The sequence below is a fragment of the Microcaecilia unicolor genome, chromosome 7, assembly GCF_901765095.1.
Source record: "Microcaecilia unicolor chromosome 7, aMicUni1.1, whole genome shotgun sequence".
NCBI lineage: Eukaryota > Metazoa > Chordata > Amphibia > Gymnophiona > Siphonopidae > Microcaecilia > Microcaecilia unicolor.
The window spans coordinates 154,992,986-155,015,005 of record NC_044037.1 but is presented as its reverse complement, the minus strand read 5'-3'; the positions used below and the strand labels follow the sequence as shown (position 1 = coordinate 155,015,005).

The following is a 22,020-nucleotide window of genomic DNA, read 5'->3' as shown; positions in this document are numbered from 1 at the left end:
TTTGGGGAGGCTAAAGGGGGCGGGGATAGGGGTGGTGCCAGGGGTGGGGCTTACATCCATAATTGTCTGACAGCACACAGAAAAAAAAAGTAAAATAGTCACAATATGTATAATATGTCATAGAAAAAAAAGCGGTTGCTCAAAGCATATATTAGCCAATGTATACTATTCAAAAATGTTATCAATTATTAAACACTGCTATTTCCATCCATGGAAAATCACAAAATGAAATGGTCACATTAGTGAAGTAACATCCGGCGACTAGACTTCACATCATAGGTGTCAATGATCTGCTCAGGGTTAATATCTCCAACAAGATCACTTTCAATGTTCAGTAAACATAAAGCTGTCAGTCTTTCTTGACCCATTGTGGATCTCAGCCAGTTTCATACACATCTTATATGAAGGCAAAATACTGAACTGGAAAGTTACCTCAAGAAGTCAGACTCAGCATGCAGCAGTACTAGAAAAAGTAAAACTTAAATGCAAAATATCACAGATGCACATTTTAAAAAGCTGGCATATTCTGAATAAAATACTTTTTTCTACGTTTGTTGTTTGAGCATTTAGTTTTTCTATTCGCTTTGGTCCCAGTGTCTTCTGTTTTATGCAGTGTCTTCTTTCCATTTGATATTTTTTCTCTCACCATGTCCACCATCCTCCTGTGTCCTTTTGCATCCTGTCTACCATCTGTAGTCCTGTCCCTATCCTTCAGTGTTCCGATACAGCTCTTAAATTCAGCAGTTTTCCCTCCATCCATATCCAGCATTTCTCCTCACTCCCCTCCATCCATGTCCAGCATTTCTCCTCTCTCCTTTCCCCTCCATCCATGTGCATCTCCTTCCTGTCTTCTCTCCCCTCCATCCATCCATGTCTAGCACCTTCCCTCTTTCTCTCCTACCCTTCCATCCAGAGTCATCCCTCTTGATCTCTCTGTCCTTCCACCCATTACCCTCTCCCAATCCTTCTGTCCATTGTCTCCCTCTCCTTCCATCCATTGTCTCCCTCTATCTCCCCTTCCTTCTAGACAGTTCTCTCTCTCTCTCTCAACCCTTTTCCATTCAGCATGTCCTCTCTCTCCCCATCATTAGTGTCTTTCCTCCTTCCCTCTCTACCCTTCCATCCAGCATCTTCCCTCTTTCTGCCCCCTCTACCCTTCCATCCAGCATCTTCCCTCTTTCTGCCCCCTCCTTCCAGCATTTTCCCTTTTTCTCCCTCCTTTCATTCAGCATTTCTCCATCTGACAGCTAGGGTCTCCCCCAGTTTCTCCCCAGCAGCTTCTCTCTCCTCTCCATGTCCCCTCTTTCTCTCCCCATCTTTCCACTTATCTCTCTCTTTGTACCCCTCTTCCATCCAGCATCTTCTCTCTGACTCTCCTCTGCTCTTTTCCACATCCCTGGCTCTCCCCTACTCTTTTCCATGGCCCCTCTTTCTCTCCCCATCTCTCTCCGACTCTCCCCTGCTCTTTTCCACATCCCTGGCTCTCCCCTACTCTTTTCCATGTCTTTCTCTCCCCATCTCTCTCTGACTCTCTCCTGCTCTTTTCCACTCTCTCTCTCTCCTCCAGCGTCTTCACTTCCTTACCGTTTTGAAGAAATATGTTAGCCTTGCTAGCCCTTGCTCTCAGTAAAATACAGGCCAATGGCTCATAATAAGAGCTAGGCTTCTTAAAATCAAAATCATCTCTGATACAAAAGAGAGCTAGCTTGTAGAAATCAGAGATCACCTTTGACACAGTTACATTTTACTGTAGCAAATGCTGAAGTAAGTGCTCAGAGAGCTGACAGAGGGTGGAGGGAATCTACTCTGTAGATAATGAGGAGACTGGCACCTACAAGACGTCATGAGCAAGAGTTGCTATGGTTATGTAGAGATAGTACTGGATCAGCTGCACCCCGGGTGAGAACATCCAAAGGGGGGGCTAGGGAAAGGTTTTGGGAATATGCAAAGTCATCTAATAAGATGCGCTCTGAGCATATCTTGTTTATACTTAGAGCTTGATATAGTATGTGAAGTCATTTTGATCAAACTGATAAGGGCCAAGAACCCTGGTGACAAAGCTGGGGTCCACTGAAATGAATAGGGTGAAAATAGTATAAAAATGGGAATCAGAGGGGTATTAGAGCAGAAGACTCCAGAAGGTCAAAGAGGACGTGTCGTGAACTGCTGTTCAAACCATACGAATACCTGATTTGCCTGTACTGCTATTGGTAAGATTGAAATAAACTATCTTCTTATATCCCAGCGAGTCCTTCTGATTATGGAGTTCATTAATTCCTGGACTGTGTAAAAGCAGTCTGGGGGAGTATGAGGTCAGAGTAATTGGTGGGAACACGCAAATTATTTACTAGAGAGAGCCCCTGGCTTCCGCTGCCCAAATGGGAGATCTAATTAATTTACAGTTTCCAGCCATGTTCTCTCCCTCCGGGCCTCTCTACAGCAGCGCTGACACAAGAACAAAAAGAAGCGCAGGGCCGCAGCAGCCTTCAGGCATGCGCTGTCGGCTCTGCCGGTCCTCTGTCACCGGAACGGGAAATTGACCTCAGCGGGGGCAGAGGACGGCAGAGCCGACAGCGCATGCTTGAAGGCTGCTGTGGCCTTGTGCTTCTTTTTGTTCTTATGCTGGCTGTGGAGAGAAGCGGCTGACAAGAACCATCCATGAACCATACTTGTCCATTCTGTAATATTTCATAATGAATCGTAAGGGCATTGGAGGCAAGTGAGCAGTGCACAGGTGGGGGAAAAGAGCACTGTGGGCATTAAGTGTAATTGTGAACAGGAGATTAAGTCATTGAATATCTGTCATAGTGGATGTATGGAATGGACTACAGGTAGATGTGGGATATAGCTATAGAGCTTCATGATTGCAGTTGCTGCCGCGACTAATCATTTCTCGCAGAGGGCAAAAGCTCTTTCAACAGGGGTAAAAGTACCCAATAAATACCCACAAGCTATGTCTTTGTCTGCCTGGGTTATTAAGGCAGACCAGGTATCCTCAGACTGTACAATCCATAAATGGACATCCTGGGAAACATCGATGGTAGACAAGGGGGCGCTCAGCATAACATCTTTAACAAGGGACATGAGGTTTCCAGTTTCCTCATTGGTGAAATGAATAGGTTCGTGTTTCAGTTTTGTTTCCCTGTTAACATGTGAGAAAAGGGCTGAGTGCGGGCTGAATAATTGGGAATCCACAACCTACAAAAATTTAGCATTCCTAGCACAGCTCTAAGATTGGAGATTGTACAGGGCATGCGCAAGGAAGAAACATGTTACAATGTCTCGGGACCAAGGCCTCGCTCCCGAGAGCCTATCTGATTGCCAAGGAAAGTAACTTGAGATTGGGCAACTTGTAGCTTTTTGCGGTTTACTTTGTAACCCTTTTTAGCTAAAAACACAAGAAAGTCACAGGTAATCTGCAAACAGGTATGAAAGTCCGGGCGTGTAATCAGCATGTCATCGACATATTGAATAATAGAGGTGTGAGGTGGTAAAACATAATAGTTATCCTTAAATTCACGTATGTGTCCCGCAAGTGTCTGAGAGAAAATTGTAGGACTGTCAATAAAACCCTGTGGAAGGCATGTACACTGGTAGGTGGTGGTGTCAAACTGAAAAGTTGTTAAAGGGCGACTTTGAGGGTCAAGTGTAATAGAAAAAAAGCATTAGACAAGTCAGTGGTTGAATGATATTTCTGTAAGGTGATGCTGTTTAGGAGAGTAGTCTGATTTTCCACATTGGGGTAGATAGGGGTGACAACATCATTTAGGGCACGCAAATCCTGTACAATGCGCCATTGTCCCGGTTCCTTTTTCTTAACGAGGAACAATGGGGTGTTATATGGGGAGTGACATTTTTCAATTATTCCTTGTTGCAAAAGGGAATTAATCTGTTCTTGGGCACCGGCAATAACTTCAGGTTTCAGAGGGTATTGAGAAATTTTGGGACCTTTGCAGACAGGTAAAAACTGAATGTGGTGTGATCGATTATTTCACCATAAGGTGAGGAAGGGGATTCCCACAGATGATCAGGTAACCTTTTAAGGGCATCATTGATCTGCTGATCAACACAGGATGTCACTGCCATCAAAAGTGAATTATTGGCTGAGGGACCAGGCAAATCGAAGTTGATTTGAAACTTGAATAGAGTCAGCAGATCTCTGCCAAGCAAATTAACAGGGCAAACAGGAGCATATAAAAGTGACACAGATTAGTTGATCTGTGAACTGTATGGGTAAAGGTTCAAGAATAGGAGTGTCTGGGGACCCTATTAAAACCTGTGGTGGTAAGATTTTCATGGGAGAGTTTAAGGTGCCTTTTCAGGCAACTGATAGCATTTTTCTATACCAGATGATATTCCTATTGTGACTGGAGAGATTGGAAATGTACACTGCAACCCCCTGCGGAAATTTCAAGGTTTCCATGTAGATGGTTTCCGTTTTGGGAGACTCACTCCTGCCGCCAGAGGACAGTTACTGAACTTCTGACTTTTATAAGTAAAATTCATGCATGGGGCTGTAATCTGTTAGTAAATTTGATGTATAGGTTAGAGAAGGGAGGGGGAGGGAAGAGGGGAGGAATATTTTTCCACTATTTGTAAAAGTTAACGTTATCTGCTATTTTGATTGCTGCTTGGTGAGTTAATAAAAACAATTTGAATATGAGTTCTTTTTTGGGTGTGGCTGCCTGGTTTAGGCTGCAACCTCGACCTCAATTTGAACGCTCCCCTTTTTGACAGTTCAAGAATGAGGAGTTTAATTTGGCCGAAATTCCTTTTTCAATGTCACAGAAGGACACCCCCCCCCCCCCCCCCCCAGTGGCTACAAGAGGTGCACCCAATGTAGACGGTTGATTTCTGCCACGGACCCACACTCTTGGTGCATTGGGTGTCTTGGGCCAGATCATGACCCCTTTGATAGTGATAGAAACATGTAACCTGGGTCTCACGCATCCACTAGCTCAGGTCCCAGGCCACAAACAAAGCATTCATGCAGTTCCTTTCTTTCAGGCCTCTCTTAACACACTCATCAGTTCCAGTTTGTTTGCAGTCGAGCTTGGGAGTGTGTCAATGGTCCAGAATAGTAATACAGGGATTGGGAGAGAATCTTACACTGTTCCAAGCTCCTACTGAGCTGTTCAGTCCAGGAACCACACAGTACTCCAGGGACTTTATAGACACATTAACTTTTATTGGAAAAATACTGCAACTGGCAAAAATTGCAGATCCAACTTAAACGGAAAGTATCCCTTTATGGGCAAACCAGGACGCACTGGGCAGGATAGGATGCTACCATTTTGGAGGTGATGCTGAAGGACTGCTACTCCTTCCTCATCGTTAGATACACGGGGGATTTGGGGGGTGGGTGCTAGACCACCGGGGGGGGGGGGGGACTGGAGGACTGCAGATCTACTAGAACTCCAGCCCCCGAACCCTCTGTGTTTTGGATGTGGCGCTGAAGGAAGGAGGGTATGCTACTCCCTTTTTGTCATTAGAGGTACATCGGGGGGGTTCAGAAGGTGTGCTAGACCATGGGGGGGGGGGGGGGCTGGAAGGCTGGAGGTCCACCAGATCTCCAGCCCCCGATCCCTCTCTGTCGGGAGTGTGTGTCTGGTTTGCCTTTGTCGGGGTGGAGTTCAGAGGGTTGCTATGTCGGGGTGGGGGGGGGATTGGGGAGCACTAGACCACTAGGGAAGTGTCGGGTGCTGTGTTGGAAGGGGGTTTGCTGGGGGTGTCGGGTCATCTGTCCGGGGTGGGATGGGGAGGCCTGCTAGCATGCAGATGCATGCTGGACAGGGCTCTCCATTCTTCCCAATGCCCTGCAAACCCTAATGCCAGTTCTCAGCTAGCGTAGGGTTTGCCACAAGAGCAGCGCCCTTGTTTTGCATGCTGCCTGCTGAACATTGGGGAGGAATAGGTATTGCCCTGTTTAGCATGCATTTGCATGTTCATTGCGTTCAGAGCTGGCCATCTCTGATCATCGGCTGGGATTAAACACAGGTGCTAGTAGGGCGCTGTTAACATCTAGCACCCACATTTTCTTTGATCATCTGGGCATCAGTGAGCCAACACAAAATATTAGTAGGAGCTGTGGCTAACAAACAAAGAGGACTGATGTCCAATCAGCAGGACTTCCTACTGAGTAAACATAACATTTTCTTAATTGATTGAACAGGCACCAGAAGTATCGACCTCCATGGCTGCTCAGACATCAGCATCCACTGGGAGTGCACCGGCATTGAGGGGGTCTCCATCTGTCTTGACACCAGGCGCTGATAGCAGGCCCCAGGACTGGTCAGCATTGGACCCTACACCAAGGACGCTCATGGTTTGGCGACATCCTCGTCAGCACTGGGGGAATCAAAGCTCTATGCATTGAGGGAAGCGCAAGAATCATAAGCACCAGTCTTCCTTGACGCACGGAGCTAAAGATGTAAAAAGACTGGAAGCGGCGCAAAGAAGAGCTACAAAAATGGTATGAGATTTGCGTTGCAAACCATACGAGGAGAGAATTGCCGACCTGAACATGTATACTTTGGAGGAAAGGAGAAACAGGGGTGACATGATACAGATATTCAAATATTTGAAAGGTATTAATCCACAGACAATCCTTTTCCAGAGATGGGAAGGTGGTAGAGCTAGAGGACATGAATTGAGGTTAAAGGGGGGCAGACTCAGGAGTAATGTCAGGAAGTATTTATTCACGGAAAGGATGGTGGATACATGGAATGTCTTCCTGCGTGAGGTGGTGGAGATGAAAACGGTAATGGAATTCAAACATTCATGGGTTAAACACAAAAGAATCCTGTTTAGAAGGAATGGATCCATGGAATCTTAGCAGAGATTAGGTGGCAACACCGGTAATTGGGACCAGTACTGGGCAGACTTCTAAGGTCTATGTCCTGATTGTGACTGAATAGATATGGATGAGCTGGAGTGTAAATTGTAAGGGGCTTCGACTTTAGCTTCAGAAGTTTTAGTACAAGAACAGTGCTGGGCAGACTTCTAGTCTGTGCCCTGAGAATGACAAGGACAAATCAAACTCAGGTATATATATAAAGTATTGCATACCAGCTCCCATGCCTTTACCAATGCCCACCTGAGAGGAGCTGGCGCAGTTACTGCAGGGGCCTCCCACTTAGGCATCGATGGCGCTTGCGCCACCAGTGTAACAGCCCCAGACCCTCTCAGAGACTCCATCGGTTCTGTTGCCTCTATCTTCAACATCTGTGTCTCACAGGTTGTCAACGTCTGGACATGAAGTACCTCTCGACATCATGGGAGGAAGCTTCCCTGGATTCTTACACTGGGGATGTACCTATGAGCTCTTTGGGGCATGGACCTCACTCCACCAGGCTGAGATCGATGCACACTCATTCAGCTGCCTTTGAGTATGTGGAAGACTTTGTTTGGGACCGCTCTTGGGGTCAGATGAGAATCCACATTACTTGATGGAGGAGGAGTCATGTAGTATAAAATCTAATTCCTCTCCTCAAAAGAGATGGAAATCTCCACCAGAGGTGCTTTCTTTCACTAGTTTTGTGAGGGAGATGGCTGCGGCTATCTCATTTTAAGTTGGAGACAGAAGAGGAGCCTTTGACAGAAATGTCTGTCCTGGGCTATAAGTCTATTCCTAAGGAAGGGGTAAATGTGCCATTGCACCCTATCCTTAAGGATTCACTGTTGAAGAACTAGGAGTCTCCCCTCATAGTGCAGGTAGCACCCAAGAAGATGGATGTGCAAAATTAGAAGGCTCCTGGATTCGAGAGGGTACAGCTGCCTCACCACTCCATGGTGGTATTCTGCACTCAAACAGGCCAAGTGTTCTCGGTCTCATGCCTTGGCACCCTCAGGACGAGAGGCCAGAACTTTGGATTTGTTTGGGAGAAAGACTTTTCAAGTCTCGATGCTCATTGCCCACATCCAGTCCTACCAACTGTACACTAGCCTTTACTAGGAGTCTTTAGTGAACAGTACACAAAATCTGGCAGACTCTCTCACTTTGGAGCTGGCCAGCAAGCAGATGGAGTCTTGGTATTATTTGGCCAGGGATGCATATGATACTTCTGATGTTGCATACAGACTCTCTGGCATGGGTGTGAGAATGTGCAGACTCTCTTTGCTGCATGTTTCTGACCGCGAATCAGCGGTTCAAGAGAGATTGGCAGATGTGCTGTGCTGAGGGGACTGTTTGCTTGGAGAGAAAGTGGAAGAGGCTGCTGATCTCATAAAGAAACTTATGGACACCATGCATACTCTGTCTCTGCATCCTCCATCTGCGTTGTCTTCAACGAGAAAATTGTCCAGCAGTCCTAGGCAGTGACCCTATTACTCTCAAAAGTGTAAGCTCCCGTCTCCCGCATGCTGTGCTCCAGAGACTCAGGCCCAGTATCCCAGGCCTCACCAACCCTGTCCTCAGAAGTCCCAGCTGGCTCCCCAGTCAAAGAAGGGCTTTTGACTGGCTCCAGCAGAGCATAGCCACTCAGCGAGTATCGATCCTGGATGGCTTACCAGTCTGAGAGAGGCTCATTTTTTACCAATACAGATGGCTCCTTCTAGCTCTGGTGGGTTCTTTAAGTAGTCCATCTTGGGTGTGCACTGAATTTGCACCAGAGACCACCAAATTGCCCACCAAGAGCATCTTTCATCACAAGCAGGTACTCGTAGGAGACCGCTACCCTTCTACAGGCACAAGTGGTCTAAACCTGTGCCACCAGGGAAAGATTGGAATGGATTCTCTTCCAGGTACTTCCTTGTGATCAAAAAACAGGGGGATTCCGGCCCATTCTAGATCTAAGGGCCCTGAACAAATTTCTGGTCAAGGAAAAGTTCAGGATGGTTTCCCTGGGCACCCTTCTTCCTCTAATCAGGAAAACAATTGGCTGTGTTCTCTGGACTTAAAGGACACCTATACCCACATTTTGATACTTCCACATCACAGGGGAAACACCACTTCAAATATCGCATTCTGCCATTTGGCCTGGTGTCTGCCCACAGAGTTTTTACCAAGTGTCTGGCGGTAGTTGCAGCATATCTACGCAGACTGGGGGTGTATGTGTTTCACTAGCTGGACAATTGGCTGGTGACGAGCACATCTCAGGAAGGAGCCATGGAGTTGATGCGCCTAACTATTGAGGTGCTGAAGCTACTGGGGTTTGTCATCAACTACACCAAGCCCCACCTACATCCAGGTCGCTGATTGAAATGCATAGGAACCCTGCTTGATACAGTGCAGGCTCAGGCCTTCCTTCCTCAGGCAAGAGCAGATACTTTAGTAATGCTTGCCTCGCAGGTCCGCAGCAGCCAGCAGGTTTCAGCTCAGCAAATGTTGAGATTGATGGACCACATGTCCCCTGAATAGTGCATGTCACTCACATGGCACGTCTCCACTTGAGAAGCGGCCCAGTGGACCTTAGCTTCCCAGTGGTCTCAGGTGACGAGGAGTCTAATGGATGTCATTCTCATTCCCCTGGAGCTGGCACCCCAAGTTCCCTTCCTAAAGTAGTGTTGGAGCTCCATCTTAACCATTCAATTGTTCTACCATCATTTTCCCAAAAACCATATGCTTATCCTGGCAAAAGTGTACTGCATACTTTCAACTGCTAGCGAGCCTTAGCCTTCTACCTGGAGCAGATTGACGCTCATAGACTGTCCTCCCAGCTTTTTGTTTCTATTGACCCCAATAGGATGGGGGTGGCCATGGGCAAACACAGACTTTCAAATTGGGTAGCAGATTGCATCTCCTTTGCTGATGGCTGGGCTGACTCTTGAGTGTCATGTCAGAGCCATAGCTGCATTGGTAGACCACTTGAGACCAGCCTCCATAGAGCAGATTTGAAAGGCTGCAATTTGTTCTTCAGTCCACACATTCACATCCCACTACTGTCATGATCAGGATATCCGAAGCAACAGTCAGTTTGGACAGGCAGTTCTACAGGATTTGTTTGGTGTCTAGAATCCAACTCCACCCTTCTTGGGTCCTTTTTTATTGTGTTCCAGGTTGCATCTACACAGCTATTATGTATATAGTTTAAGGTTGATTAAAATTTTGGTCTCAATGTTTTGAGATTTAATTATCCTAGCTTTCTTGGTTTTGGTGAGCCTGGTAGCTAGAGATTCCCAAATGTTCTCTGAGGACAGCAGGCTGATTATTCTCATGTAGCCTTCTACCTCCCCTAGGAATTGAATTTAGTTATAGGCTTTTTGCTTTTTCACCTGACTGGAGGACCCAAGCTCTCTTGTCAGGCAGGATAGCAGCAGCACATGCACGATGGGACACTGCTAGTATTTTTCTACTGTACTCTCTAGTCTGCATCTGCACCTGCACCAGGCTCCGTCGGATGATGTTACCCAGATGTCAGAATAATCGGCCTGCGATCCTCGGAGAACAACAGCTACAGGTAAGTATCTTTGCTTTACAAAAGGTTCTGCATATGATGAGCCTTTTATAAATTCCACTAGAAACTGACAATATCCTAACTTGGGTGTCCATTTTCTGACTTATACAATCTATAGAAAATCAGGTTTTTTAAGTCTTAGTGTTAATTAGAAACTTGTTAAAAGGCAAACCAAAAGTATTTGGCAGAGCTTTTCATAAAGTACATGTTCTGATCTGGATGTCATAACGCCCATCACTGTGCATTGTCTAAATGGGCCTTCATGTCTTTTGTCATTCTTTAAAAAAAGAGAGAGACAAGAGTTTCAACATATATGAAAAGAACATTGAAGTTATGTAAACTATTTGATAAAATGTGAATGAGGATTTTTTTTTGTTTTTATCCAGCGCTAATTGTTATGGCTTTCACTAAAATCAGAGTAGTTAGCTAGGATTGACACTAACTGTCTTGTTCAGTCATCTTGCCTTTGAGAAATATGAGTATGTGGTAACAACATCTGCTAGTCATTGCTTGTTATATAGACAGTACACTATATTTTATGAAGGAGCAGAACAGAAAGGATAAGAGATGATTGAGGAGACAACACTAAGGAGGTGATTCTTTTACTGGGTGCTCTGATGCGGTGAGGTGAGAACCCAGCACTGGTGTTCCTAACATTTACGGATCCTCAGTTAAACCAATCTGAAGGTGAAGAAACAATGCGACAAGGCAACAGCCGTGGCCAGAAGGATGCTAGGCTGCATAGAGTGGGGCATAACCAGCAGAAGAAAGAAGGTGTTGAGGCCCCACTTGGAGTATTGTGTTCAGTTTTGGAGGCCATATCTTGCTAAAGATGTAAAAAGACTGGAAGCGGTGCAAAGAGAAGCTACGAAAATGATATGGGATTTGCGTTGCAAACCGTACGAGGAGAGACTTGCTGACCTGAACATGTATACCTTGGAGGAAAGGAGAAACGGGTGATATGATACAGACGTTCAAATATTTGAAAGGTATTAATCCACAAATGAACCTTTTCCGGAGACGGGATGGTGGTAGAACTAGAGGACATGAATTGAGATTGAAGGGGGGCAGACTCAGGACTAATGTCAGGAAGTATTTTTTCACGGAGAGGGTGGTGGGTATGTGGAATGCCCTCCCGCGGGAGGTGGTGGAGATGAAAACGGTAATGGAATTCAGACATGCATGGGATAAACACAAAGGAATCCTGTTTAGAAGGAGATTGGGTAGCGACGCCGGTAATTGGAAACAAAACGGGAGCTGGGCAGACTTCTACGGCCTACGCCCGGATCATGACTGAATAGATAGGGATGGACTGGAGTGTAAATTTTAAGGGGCTTCGATGTTAGCTTCAGAACTTAGTACAAGAACAGTACTGGACAGACTTCTACGGTCTGTGCCCTGAGAAAGGCAAGGACAAATCAAACTCGGGTATACATATAAAGTATCACATACCATGTAAAATGAGTTTATCTTGTTGGGCAGAATGGATGGACCGTACAGGTCTTTATCTGCCATCATTTACTAGGTTATTATTATTTTTTTTTTTTTTTTTTTTATTTATTTGAAGTCAATATTAACAAATGATACATGTTTCAGACAAGGCATACAAAGGTCTGATGACAATGCAAAGCCATACATATAACTTCAAATTTTATAAAACTTTTACTTTAGAAATCAAATTTGCCCCCCTCCCCCCCACCCTCTTCCCATACCCCCCTTGGACTGGCTTTATCACAACCCGGTTCGTCATCAAAATTATGTATGAAGGAGAAAGGGGTCCCAAATCGTGTGCCATCTATTTGTACGGTTACTCCGCTCAGCTATGAGCCGTTCCATCTCACAGACATATCCCAATTTTCGAAGCCACCTAGTTAATGGCGGAATCGTATTCTGTTTCCAACAAGCCGCTATAACTATCCGAGCTGCACAGGTGGCATAGCGCACCAAAGTCTGTTGAGTAGGTGTGAGGCCCGCTGCTTTTGTTGAAAACAGAAATATGGTGGGATTCCATGGAATCTGAGTTCCCAGCCATACCTGCAGTCTGCTACGGACTGCTTTCCAGTAAGCTTTGATTTTCCTACATTTCCACCAAATATGTCCCATGGATCCCTTCACACCACATCCCCTCCAGCACTGCCCAGACATTGTGGGATAAATTCGTTGTAAACGCTCTGGTGTCATATACCACCTAAATAGAACTTTAGTGGCATTTTCTTTGAACGGGACATGAGACGACACCCCGGCCGCCGCTCGTTCCATCCTCTCCCATACCGTATCCTCCAGTTCAATCCCCAGTTCCCTCTGCCAACCCTTCCTGTGAAGTGTATAACAAGGTGTTTGTTGAGTAATAATATGATGTAGACGAGATATCAGCCCTGTGGTCATAGCCTGTCCCTCACATATTTGCTCAAGAGTTAATTGCTGTCTGTGTATTACTTCCTGAATTGCTTTCGTCTTAAGGAAATGCGAAAGCTGGAGAAATGCATACTTATCAGTCACCACTGTTGGAAACTGTTGTTGAATTTCTGTATAAGACAAAAGGGACTCTCCCGCCAGTAGTTGCCCCCAGGTTCTCAGCCCTCCTTCATACCATCTAGTGAATATGCCTCTCTCTGTCCCCGGAAAAAATAAGGGGTTATATGCTATGGGGGATAAGCGCGACAGTAAGCATTGACGTTGCGGAAAAAGACTATCCCAGTTAGACAGAGTAACGTATATGGAGGGGCACAAACCCTCCTCCAATGACCTAAGGGACTTTGGTAGCCACATTAGTGCCCCCAACGGCCTTGTGCCCAATGTGAACTGCTCCAGGCCCACCCATTGCCGATCAGGGTAGTCCTGGAACCATTCCACAGCCGCACGTGCCTGAGCTGCTCTGTAGTACCAACCCAGGTTGGGGACCCCCAGCCCTCCCCTCCTCCTATCCTGGTACAAGAAAGTTCGTGCTAGCCGCGGACGTTTGCCAGCCCAAATAAAGCGCACAATACGATCTTGCAGTGCAGCAAGAAATTTACGAGGCAAGGGGACCGGAAGAGCCTGGAACAGGTACAATAAACGTGGTAGGATGTTTAGCTTAACTGCGGCAATACGGCCCAACCAGGAGAGTGCAATGTCTCCCCATCTCTCCATATCTGCAGTGAGGACACGGCCCAGGCCTTTATAATTTGCTGTGAAAAGATCAGAGAGCCTAGCAGTAATGTTCACCCCCAGGTAGCGAATACTCCCACTAGCCCACCGAAAAGCATACGTCGATTTTAGAGTTTCCACCAGTTCCGCATCGAGGGTCACGTTTAGGGCTTCAGATTTGGACATATTTACTCTAAATCCTGAGAGTGCTGAGTATTGTTCAATGTCCTGCAAAAGCTCAGGGAAAGATGTTAGAGGGCGAGTAATGAACAATAACACGTCATCTGCGAAGAGGGCCAGTTTATGTGCTCTCCCCGCTATTGTAATGCCAGTGATCCCCGGGTTGGATCTAACCCTAGACGCAAAAGGTTCCATAACCATTGCAAACAACATCGGGGAGAGAGGGCATCCCTGCCTAGTGCCCCTGTGCAGAGGGAAGAGTTCAGAGTAGCCCCCATTCAAGCTGATACATGCTTTAGGTGAGGTGTAGAATGCTTGAATCCACCTACAGAATTGGGGTCCTATCCCAAAGGTCTCCATCACTTTGTACATGAATGGCCAATGCACCCTGTCGAAGGCCTTTTCAGCGTCTAGACTAAGGAGACACATAGGCTTTCGCATTTTTTTTTGCCAAATACATTAAATCTACTACTCTCCTCGTGTTATCCATTGCTTTCCTATAGGAAACGAAACCCACTTGATCTGGGTGAATAATCGCTGGGAGTATAGGGGCTAGTCTATTAGCTAAGACTTTGGCTAAAATTTTGACGTCTGCGTTTAGAACCGATATAGGACGATAAGACCCACAGTCCGCTAGGTCCTTGTCTGGTTTTGGCAATACTGCTATCCATGCTTCTAACATGGAGGCTGGTAGAGACTCCCCCCGTCCTATTTGGTTGAACATGTCAGCCAGAAGTGGGGCCAGATCAGAAGCAAATTGCTTATAAAACTCATTAGGTAGTCCATCCAGCCCCGAGGACTTACCAGATGGTAAATGCTGAATAGCTTTGTGTATTTCAAGCGGGGTGACCGGCTCATCCAGAGTGGCTCGTTGCTGGCCTGTCAAAGAGGCTAAATCAGTCTCAGCTATGTAATCTGCGATAGAGTCAGCAGGGGGGTTTATTTCTCGGGCATATAACTCCTTGTAGAAGTCACCGAACCGCCTTCTAATAGCTTCCGATGTATTCAGCATGTCCCCTCCTCTCTCCCGGATATGTGTTACCGCCCTTTCCGCCTTTTTCCTACGTAACCTCAGGGCCAGCAGGCGTCCCGCTTTGTTAGAAAATTCATAGGAATAAACCTTCGATCGGGATTGTAATTGGCTTAAGTGTTCAGAGTAAATAGAGTCCAGCTGAAGACGCTGGTTTCGCAGCTCCTCCAATGTGGTCGGAGAGCCGCCAGCCTTGTGCTGAGCTTCTAAACTCTTGATCCTATCTAAGCATTGAGCCACTTGTTTTCTGCGAATCCTAGCCCTCCTACTAGCCAACTGTAAAAAGTAGCCTCTCGACACTGCCTTCATGGCGTCCCACACAATGCTAAGGGGTGGCCCCGATGTCTTATTGATCTCCAGATACTCTTTCAGCACTTTTTTACAGCCCTCCACCACCTCACTCTCTTGTAACACACTGGCATTAAGTGCCCATCTTTTGTCTTTAATCTCTGCCTTGATTGTTGGCAGTACGACCCAAACCGGGGCATGGTCAGACAGGGTCGCACTGCCAATACCTGCGCTGGGCCCCTGCTCTGATAGAGCTACATCGAGAAAAATATAATCAATACGTGAGTATGATGCATGCACTGCTGAGTAATATGTATAATCTCTCATTTGCGCGTGACTCAATCGCCACACATCCAGAGTCCCCAGAGAGGTGGCCATTGATCCCAACGCTAAGGCATCCCGAGTGCCTACAGTCTGCCCCGTCCCAGACCGGTCTAAAACCGGATCCATTACTCCGTTGAAGTCGCCTCCCAGTATTATAGATCCTTGTGCAAATGTAGCTAAAAGATTCCTTGTTTTAGTGTAGAAAGCCTGCTGGTGATCATTCGGGGCGTATATACAGGCTAGTGTTATGTCCATGTGATCTAGTGTTATGTGCAAGAACAGAAACCGCCCGCCTGGATCCCGTTTGACCTTTACTATTTGGGCCTGTACTGACTCATGAAATAACACCGCCACCCCACGTTTTTTGGATCCTTCGTTAGAGGAGGCAAAAAAGGACCTGGGGTATTTAGGATGGGAGAGGAGTCTTTCGTGCTTCCGGCGGAGGTGCGTCTCCTGCAACAGAACTATATGAGCCCCCAGCTGCTGGAGCTCTTTAAATAATTTCTGCCTTTTTTGCGGCATATTCAATCCTTTTACATTGTAAGATAAGATCTTAAGATTTATACTCATAACTAAAACATAAAACCAAGCAGAACGAGCGGATCATACCGACCCACTATCCTCACTTTCACCTCCCTCCTCCTACATTGTGCCAGTCCGAGCCCCCCCTCCCCTTCCCTCCCCTTAAACCCAGTATCTAACCCCCCCTTCCCCCTTCTCCAGTCACCAACCCGAAGGTACATGCCCCCCGAGTGGGATGTGAGAAAGTAACCCACTGTGTTTCAGGCCGATCCAATTCCCTCCCGCCCCCCCCCCTTTAATTGTTGCCATGTTACCATCAGATGTCTAGTCCCATTTAAACAGAGCAGAAAAAAAAAAACTGTAACTTATATACATGCCACAACTCTCCATGAATTACCCCTCTCCCAGTACTAATACAAAACCTCACTCCTATTAGGCGTCTCACTGTTGAGACCATCCCTCCTCCCACTAAAAGAAAAGAAGAGGAGGAGATGAGAAGAAAGGAAAATGAATAAAATGTATATATATACATACAGACCCCCCAATAACCATGATACTTCAGAGTAAACTCAGAACAAAGCAGGTTGGGAGACTCTATGAGCAATGTCCCCCTGGTACCACATATGCGTCCATCTGTTCTTCATCATCCACAGACGCAAGGAACTCAGGTGACAGGCCCCGATTAGGCCAGCGTATCAGCATTCAGGTTCCCTCCATCGTCGCTCTCCGCCTCGGGTTGCTGCGCTTGTTGGATGCGGGAACCCGCTGCCATTTTTGTAGCTTTGCTTTCGTCGTAGGTGCCAGCTCTCCCAGAGGCGCCTTCGAGCTCACCAGTCCCACTGCATACAAAGACGCCCAAGCTTCGGTTAGGGAGCAAACCCTATATCTGGTCCCCTTAATCGTGAAGTTCAGCGAAAAAGGGAAGCCCCACCGGTAGATAAGCTTCTCTTTGATTAGGACATCCAGGGCCGGCTTCATGAGTCGCCTCTGCTGCAGCGTGAACTGAGAAAGATCTTGGTATACTGTTATCTTGGCTCCTTCATACTCCAAATCCTGTTTCTTCCGAGCACAGGCAAGAATTTGTTCTTTTATTTCATACTTATGAAATCGCACGATGATGTCTCGCGCTCTCGTCTCCTGACGCGGGCCCAGGGCTCTATGTGCTCTGTCCAAGTCAATCTTCTCTGCCGCTACCTCGGACCCCATCAGGTTTGCACATATAGTTTGCACTATTAGTGGGACGTCTTCCGTCTCACCACCCTCTGGAACCCCGCGGAGCCGGAGATTATTCCTCCTGCCCCGGTTTTCTAAGTCGTCCAGTTTATAAGCCAAGTCTTTCGCTTTTTGGTCCAATTCCTGTATGTGTGCATCATGAGCAGTTAGGGACTCCGAATGCTCGTCCAGCCTAAGTTCCGCTTCTTCCATTCGTCCCCCCAGCTCGCGGAGATCTGCGCTTAGCACCTCCATCTTTTCTAATATCTCCTCCTTTGATTTTTGGATGTCCTCTTGGATACCGGACAGAATCTGTTTGAGTTCGCCCGAGACGCCCTTTTTTGCGGGGGGTCTCCGCGTTTCCGCCAGCGATAAGGCTGAGTCGGAGTCAGAAGGCGAGGCCTGTGCCATTGCCTCGTGGCGCTTCGGGGTCTTACTCGGCCCGCCGCCTGCCGACTTCTCCGAGTCCTTGTTCCGCGCCGAATGCGCCTTACTCATACCGGCTGGTGGGTATTGCCAATCGGGAGTACTCAAAAGCGGCGAAAATGGCTGATGGTGGTCACTTAAAGCTGTTTTATCGCGGCGGGGAGCGGGAGCTGAGAAGCTAGACCGCCATTGCCAGTGGTGACGTCACTTCCCCAGCTACTAGGTTATTATTTAACATAGACCTGGTGTAACTGTATTTGTGTAAATGTGGCAAGAGCACACACATGTTACAGGATTCTGTAAGTTATCTAAATGGGAGCCCTGCCCATGTTTATAACCCTTTGTTTTTAAATGCTGTGCCAGTTATGTACACCCTTACAGAATAGCACTTAGATGTTCTGCTAGCACTTAGGTGCATAAATGTATGCTTATCCTTGAAAATCCTAGTATTCTGTAATTTTACATGCAAAAATGGTTAAATGTAAGCACCCTTTTAAATATTATAAAATGCTATGTATATGTTTGTTTATTCACTATATATTTTTCAAGGAAGACTTGGAATTTATTCCCTTATCCCTCTTTATGTCCCTTTCAGGGTATGTTACTGAAGCGAAGTGGCAAGTCATTGAATAAAGAGTGGAAGAAGAAATATGTTACACTCTGCGACAATGGCGTACTCACCTATCATCCCAGTTTACATGTAAGTATGTCACACTTCATGCAGTTTGCTTTTGTCAAACTACAGATCAATCATATTACAGGCATTCATCCTCCCAACATTTGTCCTTTTAAAATTCCTTTGCTACATTGGAGCATGTTCGGGAAAAGTACTGAGGTGGAGCCAGAGGCAAGGAATGTGACTCAGTCCAAAAGAATCCCCAAATCAATGACATATCGGGTCAAAGCAGAAAATTCTTATTGCTAGGAGACTCCATTATAAGAGGCATTTAGGAACACAGTTCAAGGGTCCCAAACTAGTGAATTGCCTTCCAGGATCCTCTGCTACTGGAAGTACCAACCAAATACTGAAGGTGATCCAAGAAGAGAGTAAGAATTCTAATACCAATATTGTAATTCATCCATGGGCGTAGTTTTTTTTTTTTTTTTTTGGGGGGGGGGCATTGCCCTCCCCCCCAAATGAGTGCTACTCTTACCTTGCAGTAAACAGCTGCGCTGCATTATCGGGATAAATCCCCTCCCCCAATGGAAAAGCAGTGTGCACCAGTTTGCCCATGCCTCACACTCATGTGCTTTGCAAGGCTGAAAGGCTCCTCCTCTCTTTGCCACCGCCCGCCGGCCTTAGTCCCACCCCATCTAGCATGAAGTGTGCAACAGAGGACCAGCAGCGGCAGTGCACAACCCACGATGAGGCTCCACTGTCTCTTGTCATAGCTGCCCTGCCTTCCCAGCGGCAATAATAACCTCCATCTATTGTCCCGGGCTGCCGACAACTTTCCTCCCTCCAGCTCCCTGCGGTCCAATGGTGCTTGCTAACCTGCCTCAATTGCTGCGAGCAGAGGCACCACAGCGATTGAAAGGAACTGGTGCCTTGATCTTCCCTGTGACGTGTTCTGCCTTCTCTGATGCAATTTCCTGTTCCACGTGGGCAGGACACGTCACAAGGAAGATCGAGGCACCCAGGCAGCTCCTTTCATTCGCTGCGGTGCCTCTGCTGGCAGCAATTGAGGCAGGTTAGCAAGCACCATCAGACCGTAAGGAGCTGGAGGGAGCAAAGTTGTCGGCAGCCCGGGATAGTAGATGGATGTCATTATTGCCGCTGGGGAGGCGGGGCGGCTATGACAACAGACAGCGGAGTCTCATCGTGGGTCGTGCAATTTCCTGTTCTGCGTGGGCAGGACATGTCACAAGGAAAATCGGGGCACCCAGGCAGCATCTTTCAATGATATGTTGCCCCTCACAGCAGCAATTGAGGCAGCTTTGCAAGCACCATCGGACCACAGGGAGTAGGAGGGAGGGAGAGACTCTGGAACCACGGGGGGGGGGGGGGGGGGAGAAAAAGGGAGAAAATGCAGGCGAAAGGGAGGGAGAACTAAGTGCTGCTCTGCTGGAATGGGAAGGGAGAGGGAGAGACAGACAGGAGGGAGAGGCTGAAAGGGATACATAGATGCTGGATCAGCTTGGAGGGTGGGGGGCTATGGAAAGACTGATTGACTGACTAGGTAAAGGGGGGAAAAAGACCCTGGAGACCTAGGAAGGAGACATACTGATCTGTGGAGGAGGGGACTGGGATGAAAGAGGGAGACATCCTGGCCCCAGGATGGAGGGTGAGGGAAGAAGGGAAGAGAGAGGAGAGTGACAGGGAAACGGAGGAGGGAAAGGGATGAGGACACAAAGGGGCACCTCTGGACGGTGGCTGTGGGGGTGTGTGACACAGAGGAGCAATACTGATCACAGCAGGGGATAGGGAAAAAGCGATGGAAATGGAGGCCAAGGCAAGACAAAGACATAGATGGGAAACTGCTGAATTTAAGGGCTGGATCAGAACACTTTGAGGGCAGATGCTGAAACTGGAGGAAGGATAGGAACAGGGCTACAGATGGTAGATAGGACGCATAAGGACACAGGAGGATGGTGGACATGGTGAGAGAAAAAATATCAAATGGAATGAAGACACTGCATAAAACAGAAGACACTGGGACCAGAGCGAATAGAATAACTAAATGCTCAGACAACAAAGGTAGAAAAAAGTATTTTATTCAGAATTTATTAATTGGAATATGTCAGCATTTGGAAATGTGTATCAGTGATATTTTGCATTTAAGTTTCAATTTCTCTAGTATTGCTGCATGCCAAGTCTGACTTCTTTAGGTAACTTTTCAGTTCAGTATTTTGCCTTCATATCTTTTGATTTCCAGTTTCTTGTGTCATATCTGTTGTGTCATGTGTATTTCATGTGTGATCAAGATGCAGTATTCTGCTAGCATGTAGTATTTAAGGTCCTTTTTGTTTTGTTTTCACTAGGTAGTGTATTGGTGTAATATTTACAGTACTGCCTTTTCGTGCATATGGTTGTAGCTCATCCTGTCCTTGGAATTAGTGCTGTTGTTTGGTAAGGTTCTGAGTGTGTTTTTGCACAAGTTTGTGTATAGTGTTTTGCAGTGGAGAGATTGTGTGTTGGCCTTACTGAGGTGGCACCAAAACATCAGAAAGAGTTTTAGAGCCTAAATCATGAGACACTACCTCTTGAAGGATCTTTAAAAAGTTTAATTGTTCCATAGGTGTGTTGGCTGAGGGCAAGTGGGATGTGTGAGAGAGAAGAGAGGCAGACTTGCAGGCCTCTATGAATGTGTAGGCATCATCTACAAAATCAGAATTTGAGAGGAGGTTGCGTGATGCCTGCTACCTAGAAGGCAGCAAGAAGGAGAGGCTCCGTGCCCAACCTGCCAATTTCTGCTATTATTACAGGCTTATAGGGCTTTGGTATGTGGGGGACTCACTGTCGGAGAAGCGTGCTCTGCCTGGCAAACACTAAACGGGAGATCCTCCCGAGGAATGCCCTCAAAAGCTCAGAGAAAGTCTTCGAATCCTCCGAGGAGCAGCCTGCACAAAATGGCGGGGACACAATCTGCCCAGGTCGCAACTCCAAGTTCGACTACAGAGTGGGTGCAGGAGATCACGCATTCCGTCTCCGCAGCCCTTGAAGACAAGCTAAACAAACTGCAATCGGCAGTAGATGAAATTAATGAGAAATTTGACTCACACTCGGCTCGCCTGACAGAAATGGAGCAGCAGATCTCAGCACGAGAGGAGGAGGCGCAGAGTACCGCTGTGCAGATCGCTGCGCTCCAAAAAGAGGTTGAGGAGATGCGGAAGCGCGTGGAGGAGCAGAAGAATCTCTTCTGTAGAAATAATCTGCGGGTAATAGGTTTGCCTGAAACGGTGGCGGACAAGAGACTATATGAGTTTTTTGTTAAGTGGTTGCCGGAACAGCTGGGCTTGGAAGAGCGGGGAGGCTTTTTCTACTGCAACAGAGCACATCGAATTGGACCGCGAGGCGAGAATAACGGCAGGCCCCGCACAGCGATTTCTCATTTCGTAAACTGGCAGACAAAAGAACAGATTTTAAAAGCCTCAAGAGCGAAAGAAAAGTTAGTCTACGAGGGACATCGCCTACTATTATTTAATGACTATTCGATGAGAGTGGCACTTCTGAGAAAAGCGATGGCGCGTACCTGTTCTGCCCTTTACAAAAAGGGGGTGCGCTTTGCTTTATTATACCCGTCCAAGTTGAGGATCTGGGCTGAGGGAAAAATGCTTCTTATTAATGACGTTGCGGCAGCGAGAGCTTTCCTGGACAATTACAACAAGAAGGGGTCTGGCCCAGCTGCACCGGAATGATATGGGGCACATGGAGCGGGAGTGGAGAAGTCTGATTCAGAAGTTATGATCTTGCGGTTTTCATCGAGGACAGAGGATTAAAGCTTGGCTATGCGAGGAAACACAGTGGTAACAAGTACTATGAAATATCATGGGGTCCGGACAATTGGACAATGTAGT

At 46.9% G+C, this 22,020-nt stretch overlaps 1 protein-coding gene across 2 annotated transcripts in view; it reads left to right on the top strand.

The window, feature by feature from the left end:
- Positions 1-22,020, top strand: part of AGAP1 (ArfGAP with GTPase domain, ankyrin repeat and PH domain 1) — a 2,358,592-nt gene that overhangs the window by 1,220,902 nt on the left and 1,115,670 nt on the right. For both annotated transcript variants that reach the window (XM_030210552.1, XM_030210551.1), the window contains exon 10: positions 18,098-18,202. In XM_030210552.1, the coding sequence (XP_030066412.1) occupies positions 18,098-18,202 (105 nt within the window). The remainder of the gene's footprint in view (positions 1-18,097; positions 18,203-22,020) is intronic.